Source organism: Corvus kubaryi, unplaced genomic scaffold (assembly GCF_017639235.1).
Source record: "Corvus kubaryi isolate FWS band 111438036 unplaced genomic scaffold, C.kubaryi_AGA036_p1.0 37353, whole genome shotgun sequence".
In the NCBI taxonomy this organism is placed as follows: domain Eukaryota; kingdom Metazoa; phylum Chordata; class Aves; order Passeriformes; family Corvidae; genus Corvus; species Corvus kubaryi.
The window spans coordinates 2,960,778-2,981,712 of record NW_024581115.1 but is presented as its reverse complement, the minus strand read 5'-3'; the positions used below and the strand labels follow the sequence as shown (position 1 = coordinate 2,981,712).

At 51.1% G+C, this 20,935-nt stretch overlaps 4 protein-coding genes across 4 annotated transcripts; 2 read left to right on the top strand and 2 right to left on the bottom strand.

Annotated features, from left to right (window-relative positions):
- The first annotated feature begins 556 nt into the window (after nucleotides 1–556).
- LOC121666650 lies at nucleotides 557–6,679 on the top strand. Its single transcript, XM_042032464.1, has 5 exons — nucleotides 557–699; nucleotides 1,295–1,416; nucleotides 3,330–3,428; nucleotides 3,841–4,005; nucleotides 5,396–6,679. The coding sequence occupies exons 1-5, from the start codon at nucleotides 612–614 to the stop codon at nucleotides 5,540–5,542; spliced, it is 621 nt and encodes a 206-aa protein (XP_041888398.1). The 5' UTR covers nucleotides 557–611; the 3' UTR covers nucleotides 5,543–6,679.
- Nucleotides 6,680–6,928: 249 nt separating this feature from the next.
- Nucleotides 6,929–10,237, bottom strand: MRPL27 (mitochondrial ribosomal protein L27). The gene is made up of 4 exons (XM_042032465.1): nucleotides 10,159–10,237; nucleotides 8,582–8,704; nucleotides 7,801–7,868; nucleotides 6,929–7,340 (listed from the first exon to the last, which is right to left on the bottom strand). Exons 1-4 carry the CDS (start codon nucleotides 10,178–10,180, stop codon nucleotides 7,134–7,136), a joined length of 420 nt encoding a protein of 139 aa, XP_041888399.1. The 5' UTR covers nucleotides 10,181–10,237; the 3' UTR covers nucleotides 6,929–7,133.
- Nucleotides 10,238–10,304: 67 nt separating this feature from the next.
- EME1 (essential meiotic structure-specific endonuclease 1) lies at nucleotides 10,305–14,943 on the top strand. Its single transcript, XM_042032461.1, has 8 exons — nucleotides 10,305–11,057; nucleotides 11,141–11,268; nucleotides 11,442–11,534; nucleotides 11,953–12,074; nucleotides 12,270–12,402; nucleotides 12,925–13,040; nucleotides 14,062–14,251; nucleotides 14,600–14,943. Exons 1-8 carry the CDS (start codon nucleotides 10,382–10,384, stop codon nucleotides 14,774–14,776), a joined length of 1,635 nt encoding a protein of 544 aa, XP_041888395.1. The 5' UTR covers nucleotides 10,305–10,381; the 3' UTR covers nucleotides 14,777–14,943.
- A 1,629-nt stretch (nucleotides 14,944–16,572) lies between these two features.
- LRRC59 (leucine rich repeat containing 59) lies at nucleotides 16,573–20,913 on the bottom strand. The gene is made up of 7 exons (XM_042032463.1): nucleotides 20,637–20,913; nucleotides 20,225–20,284; nucleotides 19,549–19,707; nucleotides 19,138–19,242; nucleotides 18,517–18,589; nucleotides 17,908–18,081; nucleotides 16,573–17,373 (listed from the first exon to the last, which is right to left on the bottom strand). The coding sequence occupies exons 1-7, from the start codon at nucleotides 20,739–20,741 to the stop codon at nucleotides 17,129–17,131; spliced, it is 921 nt and encodes a 306-aa protein (XP_041888397.1). The 5' UTR covers nucleotides 20,742–20,913; the 3' UTR covers nucleotides 16,573–17,128.
- Nucleotides 20,914–20,935: the final 22 nt, after the last annotated feature.

Below are 20,935 nucleotides of genomic sequence, written 5' to 3'. Positions count from 1 at the left end.
GGAAGCTTGGCTGTCCCCGGCTAGGGTGTAAATCCCTCCTGGGCACCGGGGCAGGGCCTGTGAGGGTGTTGGGGCAGGGTCACCTTCCTCAGATGGGTGATGTGTGACCCAAAATCAAGCTCGGGGTTTTCAAAGCCTGGGGCTGGAGAGTGAGAGCTCGGGAACGACCCGGAGCCGCGGGCTGAGTCCGGTTACACCGTAGCAGCGGGTGTCCTGAAGGTACCCGGGTACCGAGCGTTGACATGGCCCCTAATTAAGGTGTTAATCAGCTAATGAGCGGGCACCTCCCGCTGCCTGCGGGGCCAGGAGCCTCCCGCGGCACAGCCCAGCTTTCCCTCCGCAGGAGCGGGGCAGCGCTGGGCTTGTCCCGTGCCCGCCGATCCCGGCAGTGACACGCGGCCTGGCTGCCGCTCGGCCGGGACCGCGGGGCGCCGGTAACCCCGGCAGGAGGCCGCGGATGAGCCGGGCTGGCCCTGACGTGTGTCCGAAGGGGGAGCCCCGGGAGCCCCGCGGCTGAGCCCGCCCGCCCCGGGCCCCGCCCCGCCCCGCCCCGCCCCTCGCGGGCTGTGGGGCGCGGGCGGCGGGCAGGGGCTGCCGGCGGCGGGGTCGGGATGGCGCAGCCCGGGGAAGCCTCAGGCCACACAGCGACCGCCAGCGCCAGCATGGACAGCAACGTCCTGGCCATCGTCATCGCCGCCAGTGAGTGGCGGGCGGGGGCTCCGGCGGGGCTGGGAGCGGAGCGGGGGCGGCCGCCGGGCGGGATCGGCCTCTGCCGGTGCCTCCCGGGCTGTGCCGATGAGGCGGTACCCGGGGGCGAGCGGGGGAGCGGTCGCTGCAGCGGCCGGTCCTAATCCGGGGGGGTCCCGCTGGCTCGGGGGAGTGGGGCCGGAGCGGAGCGGCGGCGGGGGCTGGCGGGGCCGGTGGGCTCCGCGGAGCCGCGCGTGGGCCGAGGGGGAGCCGCAGGTTCCCGGGAGACCGGAGCGCTGGCGAACCGGCGCTCTGCCTTGGTGCTGAGGGAGCCGGGAGCCCCGGGCGGGGTGCCGGTGCCGGTCCCCGCGGGTCGGACCCTGCGGCCGCGGTCCGGGATGGGGTGAGCCCCTCCCGGCTCTGCAGATTGTTCCCGGTCTCGTAGGGAGAGAGAGATGTTGGGCGCAAAGGGGCTTTAGCGCTCTTGGGACGGGCAGCAGGTGGAACCGGCTTCTCAGGGGCTTCTCCAAGCCACGGGGCGAGAGCAGGAGGCAGCCCGCGGGCCCATCCAACCACCGGCTCTCTCGCCTCTCCCGTCTCTTGGCAGCGGTGTCCACCTCCGTCTTCATCGTGGCGATCCTCATCCTGCTGCTGCTCCTGTACCACCGGGACCCCATGTGCTGCCAATTCCTCTGCTCCTGCCGCCTGTTCCAGACCCCCAGCCAGTATGTGAGTGTCTTCCAAGTCCTCCCTCTATTCTTCCTGCCCAGGAGTCCCTCTCTGGTCCCCGAGCTCCTGTTCCCTTGGGCTGGGTCTGTGGGGCTGCACCGCTTGGTTACCCTCCTGTAGCCTGGTTAGGATTGCTGATGGACATGGGATCTCCAAGCAGAGCTGGGCTCTGCCACCTCCTTGCTCCCACTCTATCCCAGAGATCCATCCATCCACCCACCCACCCAGTCCTGGCTGGCTGTGCCATTGTGGTTGTATCTCCAAGGCCTCACTAATAGGCTTCCCTGCTCCCCACACAGCTCAGGGGGGAGGTCCTCCTCCCCCTGCACAGTCATGTGTGGGGTCGGGCTCTGCTTTATAGGGAAGGGGCCCAGCAGGGAAGGGGGTTGGAAGCTAAGGGCAAAAGCAGACAAAGCCACTCGCATCCCTGACAATTGGCTCTCTTGTGCACAGCTCCTGGGGAAGGAGTAGTGAGACACAAAGCCCTTTCGCTCGCATCTGTAATTTCCTAGGGCTGGCTTTCAACTAGGGAAGCTGATGGAAAAAGAGCAGTGTGTGCAGCCAGCGCTGCTTTTGTGGCAGTGACTGCCTGGGGAAAGCTCAGCGTCCAGAGCTGCAGGGATGGCTCTTGAGGGGAGGGCTGCAGGTACCACTCCACAGTCCTTGAGAGAAGAGTGGATGTTCAGCCTCACTAGCAAGGGATGGAGAGGCTTGTGCTGTGAAAGGCAAATCTAACAGTCCAGCACAGGCTGGGAAGTCCCCAGCAGAAATCACTGTGGAAACAGGCTGCACTGATGGTGTCCTTGTCTGATTCATTGTCTCCACTCCTTTCCCTCTCTTCCCTCCTGTTGCCTGCCCATGGCACACGTTGGGAGCGGGCTCTGCTGCCGTGCTCCCTTGCCCTATAGAGCTACTCCCTGAGGCAGTGTGGGGTGCTCCCTGAGCTCTGGGGTGGGAAGTTCAAGCAGGCATCTTGCCTTTAGCAAAGGGCTGTGTTGAAGGATGGATGCAAAGAATTACATATGGAAAGGGAACATATATAGAATGTATTTCCTTCAGAAAAAGTGAAGCAGTTGTAGTGTGTGAGGCAGCTTTTGGGCAGGAGTAGTTGCACTGGTTTTGCTCATCAGTTATTGAACCAATGGCTGGGTGCTGTTTTCCTGCAGCCTCTGTAGTTGTGCTGTAGGGCCAAGACAAACAGTTCCTTGGTTGTTAAGAGCAAAAGTAAATCCTCATAGTCCTCCCTGTGCATCCCTGGTTGCCCTGGGAGTCTCTGGGCTGGTTTCTGCTGGCAGAGATGGGGTTTTCTGAGAGCAAGGTACAGCCATGGCTCAAGTCCTGTCTCTGGCTCAAGGGGCTGTTCTCTGTGAACAGCATTTCTGCTCACTGTTGCTCAACACCTGGACAGGGAATCCAGTTTAACTGGAGTCAGACAGCTCCGGAATAGCACAGCGATTGCCCTGCAGATTTGCTTGCTGCATTATCCTGAAATGACAACCTCAGTAGATAAGAGCTTGCAAATTCTGTAACCCTGAGCATGTGATGGAGCTCTTATCTACACCAGTGGAATAGTTGGGTTGTTTTTTGTTGTCTCCCAAAAAGAGATGGTTCTGTTGTTTTTCTATGAAACCCTGCCCTGGGACCCAGACTGTCCCTCAGGCTGTGCTCTGCTCCAGCTGGCTCTGGCCCTTGGAGCAGGCCCTGTGCTGCCAGGAAGGATGTCCTGGAGCCATTGGTGTCACCAAACAGGCAGGGGCTGCTGCCAGCAGCGAGAGCTGCAGGAGCCACGTGGGCAGAGGGAGCAACTCTTCTTCTGCCAGGGTCCTGCTGTCCCATGCGAGCTGGCTGAGCTCTGCTCTCTGCTGGGATGGGTGTGAGGGATTTCAGCTTTGCTCATGTCCTCCTCATTCCAGGACCGCCCCCCGCCCTACTTCAGCAGCAGCCAGCGGCTGGTGGGACCCCAGCGTGGAGCCTCACGGCTGGAGAGCGCTGCCGAGAACCCCGGCATGCAGGTGATGGCAGGGTCCCTGCTGGGAGCTGGGTGGGAATGGTAGCAAAAGTGCTCATGAGCTTGGAAACAGACTCTGGTTATGGGGTTTGCCTGGAGCAAAAGGTGCTGGGCAGCATCCTCTGGTGCTATCCCACAACTTTGGGAAGTGCTGCCAGTATGTAAAAACCCCCGGGGGAGGCAGCATGTGGAGGGAAGGAATATTGCAGAGGACACCACAGTGCCCTGAGGTGTTTGGGCATGAAGTGCCAGTGGTAGATCCTGGGAGGGAGGATTTCCTCTCTGGGTGTTCAGAGAAGCCTACAACTACCTACAACTTTGAACCCTGAATTAACTCAAGGTGACACCAGGACATGAACTTCTAGTGAAGAGAGCCACCATCACACTGACCTTTTTCTGGGGATGGGCATTTCTAGGGAGACGAGCTCTTCTGTGTCGGACCCCCCAGCACGTACCAGCTCCCATCCTGGGAGCAGCCCCGCCTGCCAAGCTACGAGAGCGTGCGGAAGAAAGATCGCCAGCGGGAAATCCATCAGATGATTGCCGACAGGTTTGGGCTGTGGGCAGAGCCATCCCAGGAGGTGAGCTCCCCTCCCTGCACTGCGGGGGTGGCAGAAGCCCATGGCAGTCACCACTGTGGTCCGTATCTGTGTCTTGCTTCAGCAGCTGGTGGTAGCCGAGGACTCTGTGCTCTGTGATTGCCTGTCCCTGATAGCTTTTATCTCTCGGAAAGCACGGGAGGCTCCTTTGGTGTACATCTGTGCTGGTTAATGATCCATCTCCCCTCCCCCAGCGCATTTGCAGAAATGCCTGTACCAGGAGGCATGGCAGAGCCCCAGGGAGAAAGGGCAGGCTCTTCGGATCACAGGCTCCATACAAGTCCAGGCTGGGAGTGTTATTTTTGGATCTCTAAGGCTTTCATGGGTTCTTGCTTCCTTCTCCCTGCAGGACACTCCTGGGGATGCCTCTTGCTATTACCTTGAAATGTTTATGGCTTATTAATGATCAGGAGACTTTGCTTGTTACCATATTTGAGATTTGCCCTCCCACAATAGAACAGGGAAAAGTGAGTGCATCCGCCAAGTAGGTCCTGTGGCAGCATCCCGAGATGCTCCTGTTCAGAGACCTCGTTGTCTAAAGCAGAACAGAAACGTCTGAGACCCTGAGTAAAGCACCAAGAGTTCACTAATTTACCTAGATTTTGAGCTCTTAAAGCGGTACCATAAAGTCTGGCATAGTCAGCACTTGCCACTCAGTGTTTGGAGCTATGTTGTATGACACCTGCCTGAAAAGTACCAGCCTGATACAGTGGAAGGTGTCCCTGACCATGCAGGGGTTGGAACTGGATGATCTTTAAGGTCCCTTGCAACCCAAACCATTCTGTGATTCTGTGAAACCTGGGCAGTGAGGGCACAGGAGAGTAAAGCTCCAAAGATAAGTAGTTGAGGAATGGCACTGGAAGCTCTTCCACAACATCCTCATGCCACTTCCTGTCACTTGTGGGTAAGAAGCTAGCCCAGCTCTGCCAAAATAAATGTGACAAGGCCTGGAGGTTCCTCTCTCTTTGCAGTGAGACTTGCTGCTGAAACCTGTGTACAACGCCTGCTTTGTAGGTGCTTCTGTAAATCCCAGTAGCCTTTAGTCAAGGGAAAACAAATTACAGCCCTCTCTCAACAAAAGTCAAGTCTGTTCTGTCCTTCTGCCAAGTCCTTGAAGGAGAACAGGGAAGAGCAGGAACCTGGCACAGAGTGTGAGGGGAGAATGTGTCTCTCAGCAGGTTTGCGCTATGTTCCAGACTGATGCTCTCATCTCCAGGTGTTCCCCTGCCTACAGCCGGCTGCGCTGGGGGACTGCGGGGGTTTAATTTCAGGCTGGTGGTGGTTGTGAGCCTTCTCATCCGCTCTGTAAGAAAAGGTGGGATAATCTCCTGGTTATTTCTGATCCGGTGTAATGCTCTTCCTTTCTCAATAGATGCCACCTCCTTATGAGCATGCTCTGAGGCATCCTCCAGCTTTCTCAGGAACAGGAATAAGCTCAGAGACCTTGGACAGACATGGTGTTCCAGACCCTTTCCATGCCCCTCTCAGCTACCAAACTCAGCGAAACACTGCGGTGTAAGGCCTGGCCTGGGTGTACTGCTGCTTCCCATGCTGTCAGCAACAGAAGTGCCTGGGATACCATTTTCTTCCACAGGGAATGGCCAAACCTTCACCCAGATCCACAATCAGCTGAGACACAGGCAAGCCTAACCCAGCCATCAGTGACATCCCTCTTGCAGCACAAGGACAACCACAAAGCCATTGCTGGGTATGGCACTGAGCAGAGGAACTGGGGATGCCTGCTCACTCTTCTCTGGCAAACACCAAAGGCAAAGGTCCAGCTGCTGGAGCTGCACAGGGGAAAGCCAAGGGGAAGGTCTGCTAGGCCAGAGCTCCTCAGGAGCAGCATTTCATACCTCTGTGAGGCAGCGCTGCTGGCTGTACCAAGGATCAGACCTCAGGCACTGGTGGTGTTGTGCTGCTTCACCTGTTTCTTAGATTATCAAGTGTTTTACTGTATGTGGATTGGCTGCCAGGTGGGAATCCTCACATGTGAGGGGCAGAAGGGATGTGCTCTGGAGCATTGCAGTGTACTCTGGCACCAATGGCCTCTGTGACTGACAACAGTTCTGTACAGACCTCACATGGATTTGGAGGTCCATGGGTTATACCCAAATACCAACTACCAGCTGAACCATGGGACTGGATTTACAGGCTGGGAAAGGACAGATGCATGGACTGAACAGCTGGTTGGTCTCCATGAAGGCTGCAAAGCACAGGTGGACAGTTGTGGCTGACCCAGTCCACCTGGTCTTCTGTAGAGCAGAAGAATTGTCTAATAATGTCAACACCGGTGTCCTTACAGTACTGATTTTGATAACCTGTTTTCTACTGCAGAGTCAATGTTTCAAATTGTTTACAAACCTATAGATAAAATGAGATCAGTTTGGCCACAACAAATTTGGGCTCCTTTATTTTGAGGAATATAAGCTCAAAAATGTCATGTAATGACTCAAAGATAAAAGGATGAGTATCCTGGATAATGCTTTATCATACACCTCCAGCTGCTGAGCTTCAAATACCAGCCCAGACATGGGCATCTTACCAGGCCCCCTGAACGTAGTAATGACTTAGAGTTAGGCCTGTGAACATGCCTCACATGGCCAGTGAATGGAACACTCAGGTATTTAAGTTAATCATTGAGGGGAATGAGGTAGAGTAAAAAATCCAGCTTCCGGGTACACAGCATTAGGTGCGTGTGGAAAAGGATCTGTTCTGCAGCATTGTGGATTAAGGTACAAATAGAACAGTAATGACTAAAAATGAGCAAAAATAGAGGGAATTATTAGTGGGACAAGTACTGACACAAGAGTGATTGTAGAGGGAATTCATCCAGTGGCACAACAGACCAGGCTCTCCAGATACTAAATGACCATGGTAACACATTCCATGTGCAACCAAGACCTTCAGCTGCCCCACAGCATTTATTAAACACTCTTAAAAATGCCAGCAGGTGATCTCACTCTGTCTGAACACAGATCACAAGCACTTCAGGAGCAAAAACAAGTCCTAAACAAGTCCTGGTATCTTCAGAGCCACTCTTGTCCTCAGAGGCCAGTACAGCTGTAGTAGTCTGTCCTTCCCATCCGTGCCCATGTGACACAGCAGGTTCACAGCATGGTGACCAGTTTGAAGCTTCCTACCTCTGTGGTAGGGACGACACTGATAAAGGTTTTATACAGGATTGCTCCTTTGGGTAGCTGGCAGATCACATCTCTGCTCTCACTGCTGCGGGGTGGGGGCACATAGACCTCTTTGGTGTATCTCACAATCCCGTCCTCCAGGGCATAGAGTGTCTTGTTACGGCCCATCCCCACCTGGGAGAGGATGAGGAGCGTTAGAAAGGAGAGGCTGGACACCCACAAGTAAAGCAGATCTGATCCCTGGTCTGCCTCGTTTGATATCCTGGCTTCAACAGCATCTGTTGCTTTACTTTTTAAAATAAAATCACACAACTTGCTTCCAGGAACCAGTGTGCAATGGTGCTCAGTATGAGACATGAGACACCCCTTCCAACCTGAAGCACAAGTGCCCAGTCAGGTCACAGAAGTGTTTTGGGATGTCCATGACTTGCAGACCTTCCCTAAGTCTCATGGACACAGGTGAGGCTCTGATCAGGCTCTGTGACTAATACCAGGTCATGAAACCCAGTGTTGGGATATACAGAACACAGGGATGAACATTAAGAATGAGACTGAAAGAGAGGAGGCAGTGAGTGTGGGACTCTGGGGAGGCACTGCTGTTCTCTGAGAACCAGAGAGAGAGAAAAGGCCTTACGTGAGCGCCGGGATGCCAGCGGATCAACCGCTGCGTAGCCAAAATGTTTCCTGCATGGACAAATGCACCTGCAACAGAGTGACACAATCAGACTGCAGAGAAACAGCTCCCCAGAGCCCTGGCAGAACACAAATGATTCCAGGACTTACAAATCCCAGCTTTCTGTGGGCATTTTCTAAGGAAAAATTACTTCAAATGCTAAAAGCATCTGAACAAAAGTGCTGTTATCAGGAAATAAAAGGGCAATGGATAGACCATGGCAAAAAGTCAAATCTCTGAAAAGACTGCTTCTAGGGTACAAGGCATTTTCTGGCTGCTGAAGGCATTTGTTTTATTACATTTACATTGATATGTTTCCATCAGCAAAGCTAATAATTATTAAGCCCTCAACTGCAAGAATCTGCACTTTGGCTTCTGCTAAGCCTTGTAATTCTCTCCTTTGTAAACACTGGAAATGCTCCGTTTTTCCACCCAGCGTGGGGGGAAAGTGCAGTGCAGTTATGAGGCGTCCCACAGCGTTCCCTCCTCCCGGGCTCTCTGAAGAGGCAAAGTTAGAACCAAGTACATTTTCTGTAGGCAATTTTGGCTGATGGCCGGAGCTGACTCACCCTGCCCTCCCACCAGCGACCCTTAATCACGAGGTTTCACTGATCCTCCCCTTCCCTTTCTCCTGGAAAAGTGTCCTGCCCACCTCCTCCTGAAACACTCAACAACCAACACGTACCAGGGGAGAGAAGCTGTGAAGAACCCAGTGAAATGCAAATAAGATACTCAGACCTACCTTCGACTTTTTTGAACCCATAGCGTTTCCCGGGGCTGCGGCCACCTAGGTTTTTTGAGCTGCCCCCACTTTTCTTAGAAGCCCATCTGACAGCAACCAAGCTTGTTTGGGGAGTGGTTAGAACTAGGTTTAGAGAAAGAACAACAACATCAGCTGGAAAAACTATCACACATAATTCCTTTTCTCAGATGTAAAGGATATCAGTTAAGACAGGCTTTAAAATTAAAGGCAAAGGAAAGCCCCGGGAGAAACAAAAAGTACTTCCAGGATAAATTAGACCACAATGGCCTAAATTCCCTGAAAAGAGGTCACATCTCAAGTGCTGCTGCTGCTCCCCAGGTAAGAATTAAATTCTCAGCAACAATGTTAAAGGATGTGCACAAATTCCTGTTTCTTTCTTGTAAAATGCAGCACAGATGTCACTGGTTGCTGTGGATTGCTCTAACAGTGCTTTGAGAAAAGATGGGTTGTGATTTGTTTCAGTTTCCCCTTTGACCAAATGGCATTTACTTACACAGTTACATCCTGAAATCTTACAAATGAGCAGACTCCAATTCTGGACAATATACAAATATCTATCACCAGCCAGGAGCAGTCTGAGGATTATCTAGAAGGAGCATAAAGGTTGGACTTGCTGGTGTTGGAGGTCTTTTCCAACCTTAGTGGTTCTGTGATTCTATGATTAATGGCTCTAAGAAGGAACAGAGAGCAATGGGAGTGGCAATAAGGGAGTCTGGAGCACAGTCTTTTCATTAATCCTCCCAGTCTAAGGAAGTGTTCAAGGCCAAGTTGGACAGGGCTTGGAGCAACCTGGTCTAGTGAAAGGTGTCCCTGCCCATGGCAGGGGGTTGGAACTGGATGACCTTTAAGTTCCCTCCCAACCCAAATCATCATGATCTTAAAAATCTCTTCAGTACTGCCTTTCATGCAGTTAGGAGACAAACCTAGTTTTTCTGAATCTAGCCTCTTAAGCAGCAGGTTAGCGCAGAACAGTGGTTATCTTGTTTCCTTAACCTGAGTAAAACCACTAGTTTAACTTAATTAAATTATCACGGACACTCAGCGAGCTAGAAATACGTCCCATCACTAGAAGTGTTCAAGGCCAGGTTGGATGGAGCTTACTGCAACCTGGTCTAATGGAATGTGTCCCTGCCCACGGCAGGGAGTTGGAACAAGATTCCTTCCTTTAAGATTCCTTCCAACCCAAACCTTTCCATAATTCTATGAAATACTGTTGAGAAAAGGGTACAAAACCCCATTAATTTCAGGAGATGACCCATTAAGTAAATTAAAGCCTCCGAGACGTGACAATCTACAGGAAATTAGGCAAAGACGAACTATAGTTACAGTTTCACATACACAAGCCCGCCCATTTCACCAGAGCTCCGCCTCAGCTCCAGGCAAAGGCAAAAGCCTCAGCCTCGCGCTACCGGCCGTGACATCCCACCGGGGGCGCGACAATCCACAGGGTGACCTCCCTGAGGCGCACTCTCCCGAGCTCATCCCTCCCGCTCCACGGCCAGAGCCCCGCTCCCCACCCCTCAGAGGGTAAACCGCTGACACAGCCCCTCACTCACACAGCCTCCCCAGCGCCGCCATCTTGATGGTGCCGCTTCCCCTTCCTCTTCCCGCTGGGAAGGCGGTGCGCACGCGCACGCGCTGGGCGGCGATTGGTCCGAGCGCGCGGCGTCGCGAGCGTTCGGACCAATCGCCGCCCACTGCACGCGCCTCCGGGCCAACCAGCGGCCGGCGCGGGCTTTCCCCTCAGGCGGGCACGGGTGCCCCTGAGGGGGCGCGGGGATGGCGGAGAGCGATTCGTGGTCTGAGAGCAGTGAGGAGGAGAACTTGCCCTCCTTGGCCTCCCTGCTGCGGCCGTCCCCGTGCCTCGGCGGGCCGAGCCTCCCGCGGGTACCATCTCCTGATCCTGAAGCGGCAGAAGTTGTCGAGATGGTGAGCAGCGAGGGCGAAGAGGTGAATGAGGAGGTGATGGACGTCGTCCCTTGGCGTGAGAGGATCAAGATGAGAGAGGGAGCGGAGCCTGAGCCTTTCAGCCTGGGCGCTGGCGATACAGGAGAGGTATCTGGGCTTTGTGCTAGTGGTGACCTGATCTCTCCTGGCAGCCATGGGCTGGGAGAAGACCTGGCGCCGTCTGGAGAAGTGGCTTGTGACAGTGAGAATGCTACGCGCAGTGCTAAGAGACCCTCCTTGTGCTCCCTGCCAGTCGACTCAGACAGGCCTAGTAGCCCGCCGGTAAGCAGAGAAAGGCCAGAAACATCGCTCCCTCTCAAAAAGCGACAATATAGTCAGAAGGAACGGGAGGCAATCTACCAGAATGCGTGGCAGAGAAGGGAGAAGCAGGAAGCAAAGAGGAGGGAGCAGGAGGAGGAGAAAGAGAAGAAGAGAGCCGTTGCCCAGATGCTGAAAGCTCAGCGGCCAGGAGAGTGCCAGAAATACATAACAGTGGTGCTAGATCCAGGTAGTTATCCTCACAGCCTGCACCTGCCTTGTATTGACTGTTGTCTCCTCTCTCTGGAGGCCTGACCCATGCATCGATTTCAGTCATCTTACAGGTAGAAGGTGGTGAGCAGATCCTTAGTGCTCTGCAGGCTGCCAATTATTCCTGTGTGTTTGAGAATCACGATATTCCCTGCAGCATCACCTGGAGGAGAAAGACAGTGACATCACAGGTATGCGAATAAAATCTTGATAATCTTGCATGTTTTTTCGTGTGTTATTTGCAGTCGGTAGTAATGGTATTTATCAACTCAAGTAAACACTCTCTAATCTCCCCGCTCAGAGCTCTGAGTGGGAGTCTGAATCCTAAACAGACTGTGGCCTGTTTGTTTTCATATCTGAACAGATGGGAGGAGGAGATGAATGGACAGAAGAACCAAATGTCCTGGTTCTGCTTGGCTTGGAGGAGTTTTTGTCCATGGCTCACAGCTACAAACAAGTGAGAACGCTCATGACTTTTGTGCTCCTGAACATACCTTGATGCAAAACCGGTGTTTTGTCATCTCTCTTGGTGGCAGGAAGGTTTTGGTGTGGGAGGAATGCAGGATTTCAGTAAGACAGAAATCCGGGTTTAGGAGCCATTAATGGGTTCTATAATGTAAAGTTCTGACAAGCTTTCTTCCCTAGTTAAAATTTTCACACATTCCCAAAGAGTTATTATTACATCAAGTGGGATTTTTTTTTTCTTTCTTTCTTTCTGCTCTAACTTTACATTGGATCAAGTATTGCCTGCTTGCCCTGAAGAGCGACGGTGAACAGACTCATCTGCAGACCTACAACGAGGGCAATAATTTGCAGTGCTTCTCTGTGTACCTCAAAATGGTTTAACTCCGTGTTTTTCCCATTCATCTTTGTAGAACGCTGACAGCTATGCAGGAAGGCAGAAGGAGACCCTGCAGAGCTATGTAGCTCATATGATGGAGAAAATGCCTGGGAAAATTCTGGCTCTGGCAGTAATTGGAGTGGAAAATTACTTCAGGTCAGGCTTCTTTCTCTCCAGATGTTTCTGTGTTTTCTCTGGCCTTGAAAAATGCCATAGGTGTTTACTTTAATTCCTTCTAGCAAAGACTGGAGTATAAGAGGCATTCCCAGAACTGTTCCACCATTTTTTAGAAAGAAACAGAAGCAAAGGTCCATCCAGACTGTCACCCCAGTCTTACTTTACTCTTTTTAGGTCTCTCCAAGGTCAGCCAAAACAAAGGCTGCGACACACAGCAGCGAGTGGGAATCAAGAGAAACGGGGAGAACGGAGAAAAAAGGAGGTTAAGGGTTCTGGCCTGGACTTATCCAGAATGGATGTGGAAGAAGTGAGTGCTTTTAAAACAGACATGCAGCCATCATCTGTTGTCTGCCAGTATTTGAATATTTGACCCAGTCACACAATTTTTTAGATGGGAGTATGCATCCTTCATTATTCATTAGTCCATCAGTCTGTGGACAGAGCTCTTTGGGTTCAGCTCCCCACTGCTCAGTCATGTACCTGCTCCCACACAGACTGATGTGTCTTGTTCACCTGGGTACTGATGTCAGTCTCAGCACCTCTTGCCCTTCATGGGCCGTTGGCAAAGCCCACTGGTGGTGGCCTGTTCGTAACAAGAGCCACGGAGGAGCTGAGGCAGCTCAGAGGACACTGAGGTGATATTAGCTGTCAGGAGACAGAGTGCCCCGAAATACTTCAGTGTCTTAAATTAACTGTTTCCAAAATGGGGAGAGAGTGAAGGTTCTTGTCCTACAGCAGGGTGTTCGTGACCCTTTTCTGCTTCAGACAAAAATGGGGTTTGATGCAACAAGACTGATTGTGCCATTTGTTGTTCCCTATGGTGATACAGGCCCTGGTGGATCTGCAACTGAGCACACAAGTCCAAATCAGCATGTTTGAGAGCAGTGAGGAGCTTGGGGAATATGCCACTATGTTCACAAAAGCTGTGGCTGAGGCACCATACAAGTGAGTAAGCAGAGGAGGTTTGGTCCTACCTTTGGAGAGGCTGCACTTAAAGCTACTGGGAAGGAATAGCAGGTACAACACAGGGTAGAATGGTTCTTAAAGGTGCAGGTGACAGAGCAGCTGCTAATGCAGCTCCTTCAACACAGGAGTTGTTCTTGAAATTGATGTCCTGCCCACAGAGGCGTGAGGACAGACCCAGGTTTCATAGTCACAGGCTCATTTGGGTTGGATGGGACCTTAAAGATTGTCTAATCCAACCCCTTGCCATGGGCAGGGACACCTTCCACTAGACCAGGTTGCTTAGCGCTCCATCCAACCTGGCATTGAACACTTCCAGGGACAGGGTATCCACAACTTCTTTGGGCAGTTTATTCTGGTGCCTCACTACCCTCACATTTCACACTGAAGCCTTGCCATCAAGTAGAGCTCTTGTTCTCAGTCAGATTTTTGGAGTGGGAAGGGAATGCAAGTAGGACTGGCTCTTAGAGTGCCAGCTTTTCTTCTTCAGTGTGTAACCAAGAGACGTGCCTGAGAATGAACCACTTGGCTCTTTCCATTGACAAGGGAGGACAGCAGCTTGTTGCACAGTGATAGCTAGGAAAGCCATCTTGTGCAGTCTCACACAATCCTGATACTCCTGTTACAGCAGCTGCTGGATTTTCCATGTCAGCCATGAGGAGAGATGAGATGTCATTAAAAATGACATCTAGAAGTGTTTTATTATGGTTGACAGCCAGAAGGTGAATTCTTGTTTACCACTTTGTCTGCAAGTTGGCTTGTGTCAGGATTGCTGCTGAGTACAGGATTGTTTCTTTTTCAGTAGCAATCTGGGTCTTAAAGAAATTGGTAATGCATGTAAAGAAAACAGGGTCAAATTGTTTGCATTTCTTTGATGCCAGTGATGTCTCTGACATCTCAAGCGAGGGACGGCGCTCTGGCTCTGTGACAACAGATGGTAGGGACAGGATTTTCTTCACAGCCTCATTGTCTCATTTGCTTCCTCATTCCTTGTTCTCCCTAGGCGAGAGCGAGAGAACACAGGGTTCTCTTTCTACTTGGAGAAGGGCTGCTTCGGAGGGGTGAAGGTGGATCCTTCCGGAAAGGGTCTTCTGAAAGTTTGGAAGAGGCAGATACAGCAATTTAACCGTGTCAGCTCTGAGATGGCTGAGGCTATCGTGTCTGCCTACCCTTCTCCTCAGCTTCTGATCCAGGTGAGGATGCCTCAGGGATACCCAGCACTGTGTGCAGGCAGCCAGCTCATGCAAGGGGTGGAAGAAGTAATTTAATCAGTATTAAATTAGACACAGTGATTCTGTATGAGTGGTTCAGTAAGTTAGTGAAGGAACTGATTCCTTGGCATCCACTCTTCTGGCTCCCCATTGAGGGAGCAGCATTGGCTCCACTCTCCAAGTTCACAGATGGGACCTGGGCAGAGAGCAAGTGAAAAATGAGTGGACATTGTGGAAGGGCAGAGCAGTCACAGGTGCATAGCTTTGATTGGTTTTTTGAGCAATGGATGCAAATGGGTGATCTCATTGTTCCCTTGGTGTTGCTTTTAGGCCTATGAGAGATGCTCCTCGGACCAGGAGCGGGAGAACATGCTGGCCAATATCCCTGTGCACCGTGGGGAGGGGGTGACAGCCACCTCCCGGCGCATTGGGCCGGAGCTGTCCCGACGCATCTATCTGCAGATGACTTCCCACGATCCTGACCTCTGTCTGGATTTCACTGGGTAGCCCCAGGGAAAAAGGGTTTTACTGTTTGTCTGGTTCAAGTGTTCCATTTTGAATTTCACTTGGTAGCTCCAGGGAATAAGGGTTTTACCGTTTGTCTGGTCAAGTTTTCAGTTTTCTTCTGTGAAGAAGTGCTTAGATAACACTCATTGATCCTTGTTTAAAGACTTGAAGCACATTTAGACTTTATCGTAGCAGGGAAAAAGTTGGATAAAGTTGCTGAATTGCAGCAGTTTACACAAGAAAGATGGTGAACATCTTTCCTAAGCATGAGTTGCACACAGCTTACAGTACTGATGTTTTATTTGTCTTTCTATAAAATAAATAATTTTGAAGAAAAACCTTTGCTCTTAATATGTTGTCTTGAAAATAGACAGGTATGTCCTCCGTTGAAAGGAATACTTCCTGCTACTCTCCTGAACTGCAAGGACTTAACCTTCTTCCTCCTTTGGGACAAATCCTGATGCTAGAGCAACATGGTGCTGCCCCCCCAGCACCTGCTCTAGTGAGGTGAAAGAACTTCACCTCACAAAACAGCCTCTCATTGTTCCGCTGTGGCAGGTGGGGATGAGTAAGACTAATTTTCAGATATAGAGTGATTCAATCTCCAGACGGCTTAATCTAGAGAGGGTCTTGAAATCTGATTATATGTGCTGGAATTATGAGGTCTAAACAGTTGGCAGAAAAAGCTTCCTTTTAATTAGATTGGGGACCACGGCCTGTCAGTGCAGCCATCAGCACTTGTGTGCGCACAAGGACAGTTGAGAGGGTTTTTGTGACAGCAGCACTTACTGAGATGAGTGCTCAGAGAATTAAACTGCATCCCATGTGTGGAAGCTAACTCTTTGGAACCCTGCTGCCTCCAGTGGAAAAAATCTCCACCTGCCCTGCTTGTTCCAGGCATCCAGCAGGAGCCCTGCCTGGCCAGCAGTGCTGCTGACCTGAATCTATAAATTGTATAAGCCTGGCACTCACCAACCTATGTAACACTTGTCTGGATGTTGGCAGGAAGGGCTGCGTGGAGAAAACATTGCTTTGGATGTTGTTTGTCGTTTTCCTGAACATTTCTGGATAGGAAGATCTTTTACAGAATGGGGTGAGTTAGGTACCCAAATTAAAGCTTAAAGTTGTTTGAAGGAAGCTTTGAAAACATGCACCCTGCTAAGGCAGAGGCAGCTCTTCCTTCCTTTTATCTGATACTTGTGCTGCTGCTCTCTCCTGTGTGATATTCAGGGAACCACAGTCTTATCACTGGGTTACAGAAAAGTGAAGATTTACTGCTGTGATAGTGACCTTGGTGTGAACCACTGCAGATGATTTCCCCATAGCACTGCTCCTGGCAGCAATAATCCCAGGTATGAGAAGAGGGAGCGATTCTGGAGACCAATGTATGATGTCTCAGTGGAGTCTGTAGCACAGATATTCTCTGAAACCTGCACTTCATTTTAGTACTTGCAAAGCCCTTAAGGATATGAAAAACTTCTGCTTGGTGGGGTTAAGGAAAATTTAAAATTAATTAATTTCAAATAATTTTTAAGGAAATGATAAATAATTCACAGACCATTGCAGAGGTGAGTTTTCTCTCGAGGTGCAAACCACCAAACTTCCCAGCCTTCCCCCAGCCCCGAGGCTTCCCCTGTCCTGCCAGCAGTGCTCCCACAGTGCCACCCAGTGCTGCTGCTGCAGCTGCAGCAGGCAGGAATTATTCCTATGTACTCAGAAATAATTTGTGGCTGTTCCCAAAAGGCCTAAATAAAGTTAAAACCCCGTTAACGACATAAACATCCAGTTCAGACAAATTGCTGTGAAAACTGTTGTATTGAAAATTTTCAGCTCCTTTCAATAGCCCATCAGCCTCTTCGCTCCAACATAGGGATGCACAGCCATCCTACACACCTGTAATTGGTCCTGGAGTGGGGCCTTAGTGTATTATTCCCATACAGCCATACCACCAATTTTAGCACGAACAGAAATGAGAGCAAGGAATGGATATGTATTAAAAACCTTCCATCTCCAGCTCAGAGCTACAGCTCTCACCCAGGTGATGCAAGGGCTGCTTGTTCCCATTCCTATGGACTGGCAGCTTCCTGTACCTCACAATCCTGGTGGACACCACTCGGAGGAAAGGAGTGGTAACAACTTTAGGTTAACGTGCACAAATAATGGGAGTTACAGGCCGACTGAGAGACATGCACAACAAAGACGGTTTGAACAATAGCTCTGCTCTGTGGAGTGGACCAGCAAACCGACGCTGACTGGTTCAAAGCAGTTTCATCAGAACACAATTCCATAGGAATTCTGGCTGCGTAGATGGTGGAAGGAGATGCTGATGAAGCAAGTGCCCATCCAGGACAATCACTGCTGCGAGTTGTGCTGTAGCATGTTCTGCAGCATTTTGTGGTTCTGCAGAGCAGCCACCACATCCTCGTAGAGGGTGTTCACGCTGACGCACAGAGGTTGATGCTGCAGCTCCGTCAGCTTGCAGGCAGCCAGAGTACAGAGGATGCAGAACAGCACAAAGAGCAGGACTCTCAGCACCGACCGCGACCACGAGGGCTTGTGCCGGGGGGGCTGAGAGGGACGGGAGCTGGAGGCCGGCTCTGTAGTGAGAACATGAACAGGATAGAATGTGAGGAATTAATCAACTATCTTTGACAGGCTATGCTCACAAACAAACTGTTCAGGTAAGATACTTAATCCTCTACTGCAGTTGGCTTTTGTTGTGAATTTTCATCACTTAGCTCTGATAAATAACTAGATGTGCAGGATTTAACTTCTTAGGATGAAAAGTTTCAGATCCAGTTTCATGGGCAGCAGTGAAGAGGGTGTAAAGCACCTCTGTGTTGCACAAGATCTGATTACGCAAATGTTCAGTGGACTTAAGAAAAAATGAGTGGAGGGAAGTTCTCATTAGGAACAGCTGGAGAATTTCCTGACTTGTAGCTCCACAGTTCATGGGAACACAGGCAAAGGGGAAAAGGGCACAGCAGCAGTTTATTAAAACTCCTACAGGTTCCCCCCTACCCTTTCCCACCATCTCCCAGTACCTGGGTACATGAAAGCAATTCTGGCAGCATCAAAATCTGATGAAGATGAAACCTGACACAATCCCACCCAAAATGGACACTACTTACTTCGGGTGTGCACTGTTTCCTTTTTAGTTTTCTTTTCCATCTCCTGTTTTGCAGCTTTCTGAGCATCGTACTCCCGCCTTCTGCGCTCCTTTTCCTCTGCCTTCTCTCGCTTCCGCAGTTCTCTCTCCTGAGCCTCCTTCGCTCGCTGTTCTGCTTCACGTTTCTTCTCCATTTCTGGGGGTTAACAGCAAGATTTTTCCCTTTTATGTAAAGGGTTGTCATTGCCATTTTCCTTATTACCTTATTATCTCAACTGGAACGAGGAAACCTTGGAAACCAATTAAACAACTATCCTCTTTTTAATAATTTTATTTAGTATTACATACCTTGCATTTTACTGTGCTTTTCTTTAATGTTTTTATAGGTAACCTATAGCACATTCCATCTAGAGATGTTCCTGTTTCTCAGGCCAAGAAATCACACAGTTACCCCCCTGCTGTCTTTCTCCCTCTAGCCCTTTTACCCTACTACTCCCTGAGTACTTTGGGTTTGGGTGGCCACAAGTATGTGTTAGATGGCAATTTGTTACATAGAGATCAGAATGTTTGGGTGTGTTAGAGACCAAGAGCTGTCCTCAGCAGACAGCACATGGGGGTTCTTTGTGCCTACCTCTCTCTGCCTGGAGTTTCCGCTGCCGTTGTCGATCTTGCTCGGACTGGATGGCTTTCATGTGCTGCAGTACCTTAAAGGGCCAAGAAAACAACCTGAGGGCTGTGCAGAAGCCTCGTGGCACAGTCAGTTCAGAACAGGACAGCTGGAGTGTGGCTGAGGACAGGCAGCTGGGACTGACCCCCAACCCTGACTTATCCCTACAGCTACGGCTCTGAAAAAAACTCACAACTTATGTGAGTCTCTGTTGTTAAAAAACAGATCTTCTCATTAAAAACAAATGTGGCAAACTGGTGCTTGATGATACAAAGGATCACAAAACATTTCTATTTATGTTTGCCAAAACTTCTCCAGAGGTTTTTGTACTATCAGCACAGGCATGGATTATTACGTCTGATTATGCCTCTACTTTCTTGGCAATGGAGAAGCATCCTCTTCCGCCAGGTGTTTGCTCTCCACGGGCACAGCAGTAGTGGAGTCAGTGCAGTCGACCTGCACCTCGCTGCCTGAAGAAACTCCAGGCTCCTGCAGCAGCTGCCCAGCTTGCTAACCAAACAGAGGAAGAATCACTGGCAAAGCCATGAAAGGAAAAAAAAAATAGAATAAAAGCAGACTCCTTACCTTGACAGCAGCCTGCTTACACTGCTTCTCATCCAGACAGTCTCCTGCCACTTTAGCCAGGACAGGATCCAGGGGATTGTCCTTCAGATCCAGCCACTTCAGGTTCTGCAAAAAGGCACAACAAAGAGGAGGTTATAAGAGCACAGCAGTCTCTTAGAGATCTCTAAGAGATCCAAAGCAGAAGCAAAGAACTGCTTAGTTTTCATATGAATGAAACAGGTACAGAAGATGAGCAGAGATGTTTTCAATAGATTGAGAGGATTTTCACTGAGCTGCGGTGCAGAGCCAGCTGAATTTTGGAATGGGTGTCAGCAGGATGGATGCTTTACCAGAGAAATCAACTTGAGCAGGATCACAAGACCCTGGGCTGCATCCCAAAGCTTTACATAACTGCCCAGCAAACAGTTTTACCTTGAGCTGTGCAAAGCTGACTGGCAGGGTGACCAAGCGATTGTTTAGAAGGTCCAGGTGCTGCAGATTGACCAGGCGGCCAAAGTCCAAGGGCAGCTGTTGCAGCCGATTTTTACTCAAATCCAGTTTCACCAGATGCATCAAACTGCAGAAGTCTGACTAAAACCCAAACAAAGAAAACCCAGAGAAAGCTGGTCAGCACCTTTGTGGAAGAACCTCAGTGGGAATTACATGGAGACAGCCTGCACCTCGCATTAGGCACAATCCTTGACTTACTACAGGACTGTGATGGAGGGAAATTGCTCTCCTCCTTTGCCTTGGAAGATGGAGGTGAGACACAGCGGGACAGGTAAGACGGACCGAGAAGGTTATGGATGACAATATGACAGGAACAAACCCGAGCCTCCACTGCTGATGAAACTCCTCTATATTCACTTGGGGATGCTCTGGCAGGAATGTACTCCAATCTTCACACAGTTCAGCCCTTTACTCTCTCCTGCCTCAGCCAAACCTACTGCCAGCACTGACCTGTCACTGACAATGGAGTCATTCAGCCACCCCAGGGCAGGGCAAGTGCCAGTTTCACAGCTCTTGGTGAGCCTCTACTGAAGCACCAGCTATCTTTCCAAATATTTCCCAGCAGACTCATCCTCACGGAGGCTCTCTAGCACCTTACCGGCAAGGAAATCAGGTTGTTACAGGACAAATCCAAGATAGTAGCTTTTGGAAGAGCGGCCTGAAAGAAAAATAAGGCACTGAATGAACATGGAGCGTCACCTGAGCTCTTTTGACACCTGCTAGTTCTGCTTCGGCCTCTGCGGTTTCTCCCGCATCAATCTGTCCATCCCCCGCGGCTGCTCCGAAGTCACGTCATCTCCGGATCCATCTCTGAGTCCAAAGGCGGTTCTTATCCCGGGACAGCAATGACTAGCAGCTGCCAGGTCCGCGGGACACAGAACCTCACTGCTTTAAATACCTGGAGGCCAGGTCACAACCCCCCAGCACATCTGGCTCTCCTACGCTGCCCCTTCCCGGGGACCGGGAGCCGGTACCCACCCCCGCCGGGCGGCCTGCAGCCGGACACTCACCAACTCCCGCACCGGCACCTCGTTCAAGTCGCAGAGGCTCAGGTCCAGCTCGTTGCCGTCCAGCTTGTCCTTCAGGCTGAGCCCCTTGCCGCTGCCCCGCGACATGGCTCCGTCGGCGGCAGCCCGCGGGGGATGCGGCTCGGCACGGGGAGGCGGCGCGGCTCTGTTCGGAGCGGCTCAGCTCAGCACAGCTCCGCACAGCTCAGCACGACCCAGCCCGTCCCGTCCCGGCGTGGCACGGCCCAGCCCCGCCACCCACTTCCGCGGCCACGTCCGCGCGGGCCCCGCCAGCCGCCGCC

Bases quoted from the DNA above. Each gene is read 5' to 3' on its own strand.
- LOC121666650 (XM_042032464.1), top strand. From the start codon at position 612: ATGGCGCAGCCCGGGGAAGCCTCAGGCCACACAGCGACCGCCAGCGCC. The intron at 700-1,294 runs GTGAGTGGCGGG...GTCTCTTGGCAG, and splicing joins GGCCATCGTCATCGCCGCCA to CGGTGTCCACCTCCGTCTTC. The intron at 3,429-3,840 runs GTGATGGCAGGG...GGGCATTTCTAG, and splicing joins CCGAGAACCCCGGCATGCAG to GGAGACGAGCTCTTCTGTGT.
- MRPL27 (XM_042032465.1), bottom strand. From the start codon at position 10,180: ATGGCGGCGCTGGGGAGGCTGT. The intron at 8,705-10,158 runs GTGAGTGAGGGG...CTCTAAACCTAG, and splicing joins GGCGGCGCTGGGGAGGCTGT to TTCTAACCACTCCCCAAACA. The intron at 7,341-7,800 runs GTAAGGCCTTTT...ATCCTCTCCCAG, and splicing joins GCTGGCATCCCGGCGCTCAC to GTGGGGATGGGCCGTAACAA.
- EME1 (XM_042032461.1), top strand. From the start codon at position 10,382: ATGGCGGAGAGCGATTCGTGGTCTGAGAGCAGTGAGGAGGAGAACTTG. The intron at 11,269-11,441 runs GTATGCGAATAA...ATATCTGAACAG, and splicing joins GAAAGACAGTGACATCACAG to ATGGGAGGAGGAGATGAATG. The intron at 13,041-14,061 runs GTGAGTAAGCAG...TGTTCTCCCTAG, and splicing joins GTGGCTGAGGCACCATACAA to GCGAGAGCGAGAGAACACAG.
- LRRC59 (XM_042032463.1), bottom strand. From the start codon at position 20,741: ATGTCGCGGGGCAGCGGCAAGGGGCTCAGCCTGAAGGACAAGCTGGAC. The intron at 19,708-20,224 runs GTAAGGTGCTAG...TTTGGGTTTTAG, and splicing joins ACAACCTGATTTCCTTGCCG to TCAGACTTCTGCAGTTTGAT. The intron at 18,590-19,137 runs GTAAGGAGTCTG...TGGCCCTTTAAG, and splicing joins GTAAGCAGGCTGCTGTCAAG to GTACTGCAGCACATGAAAGC.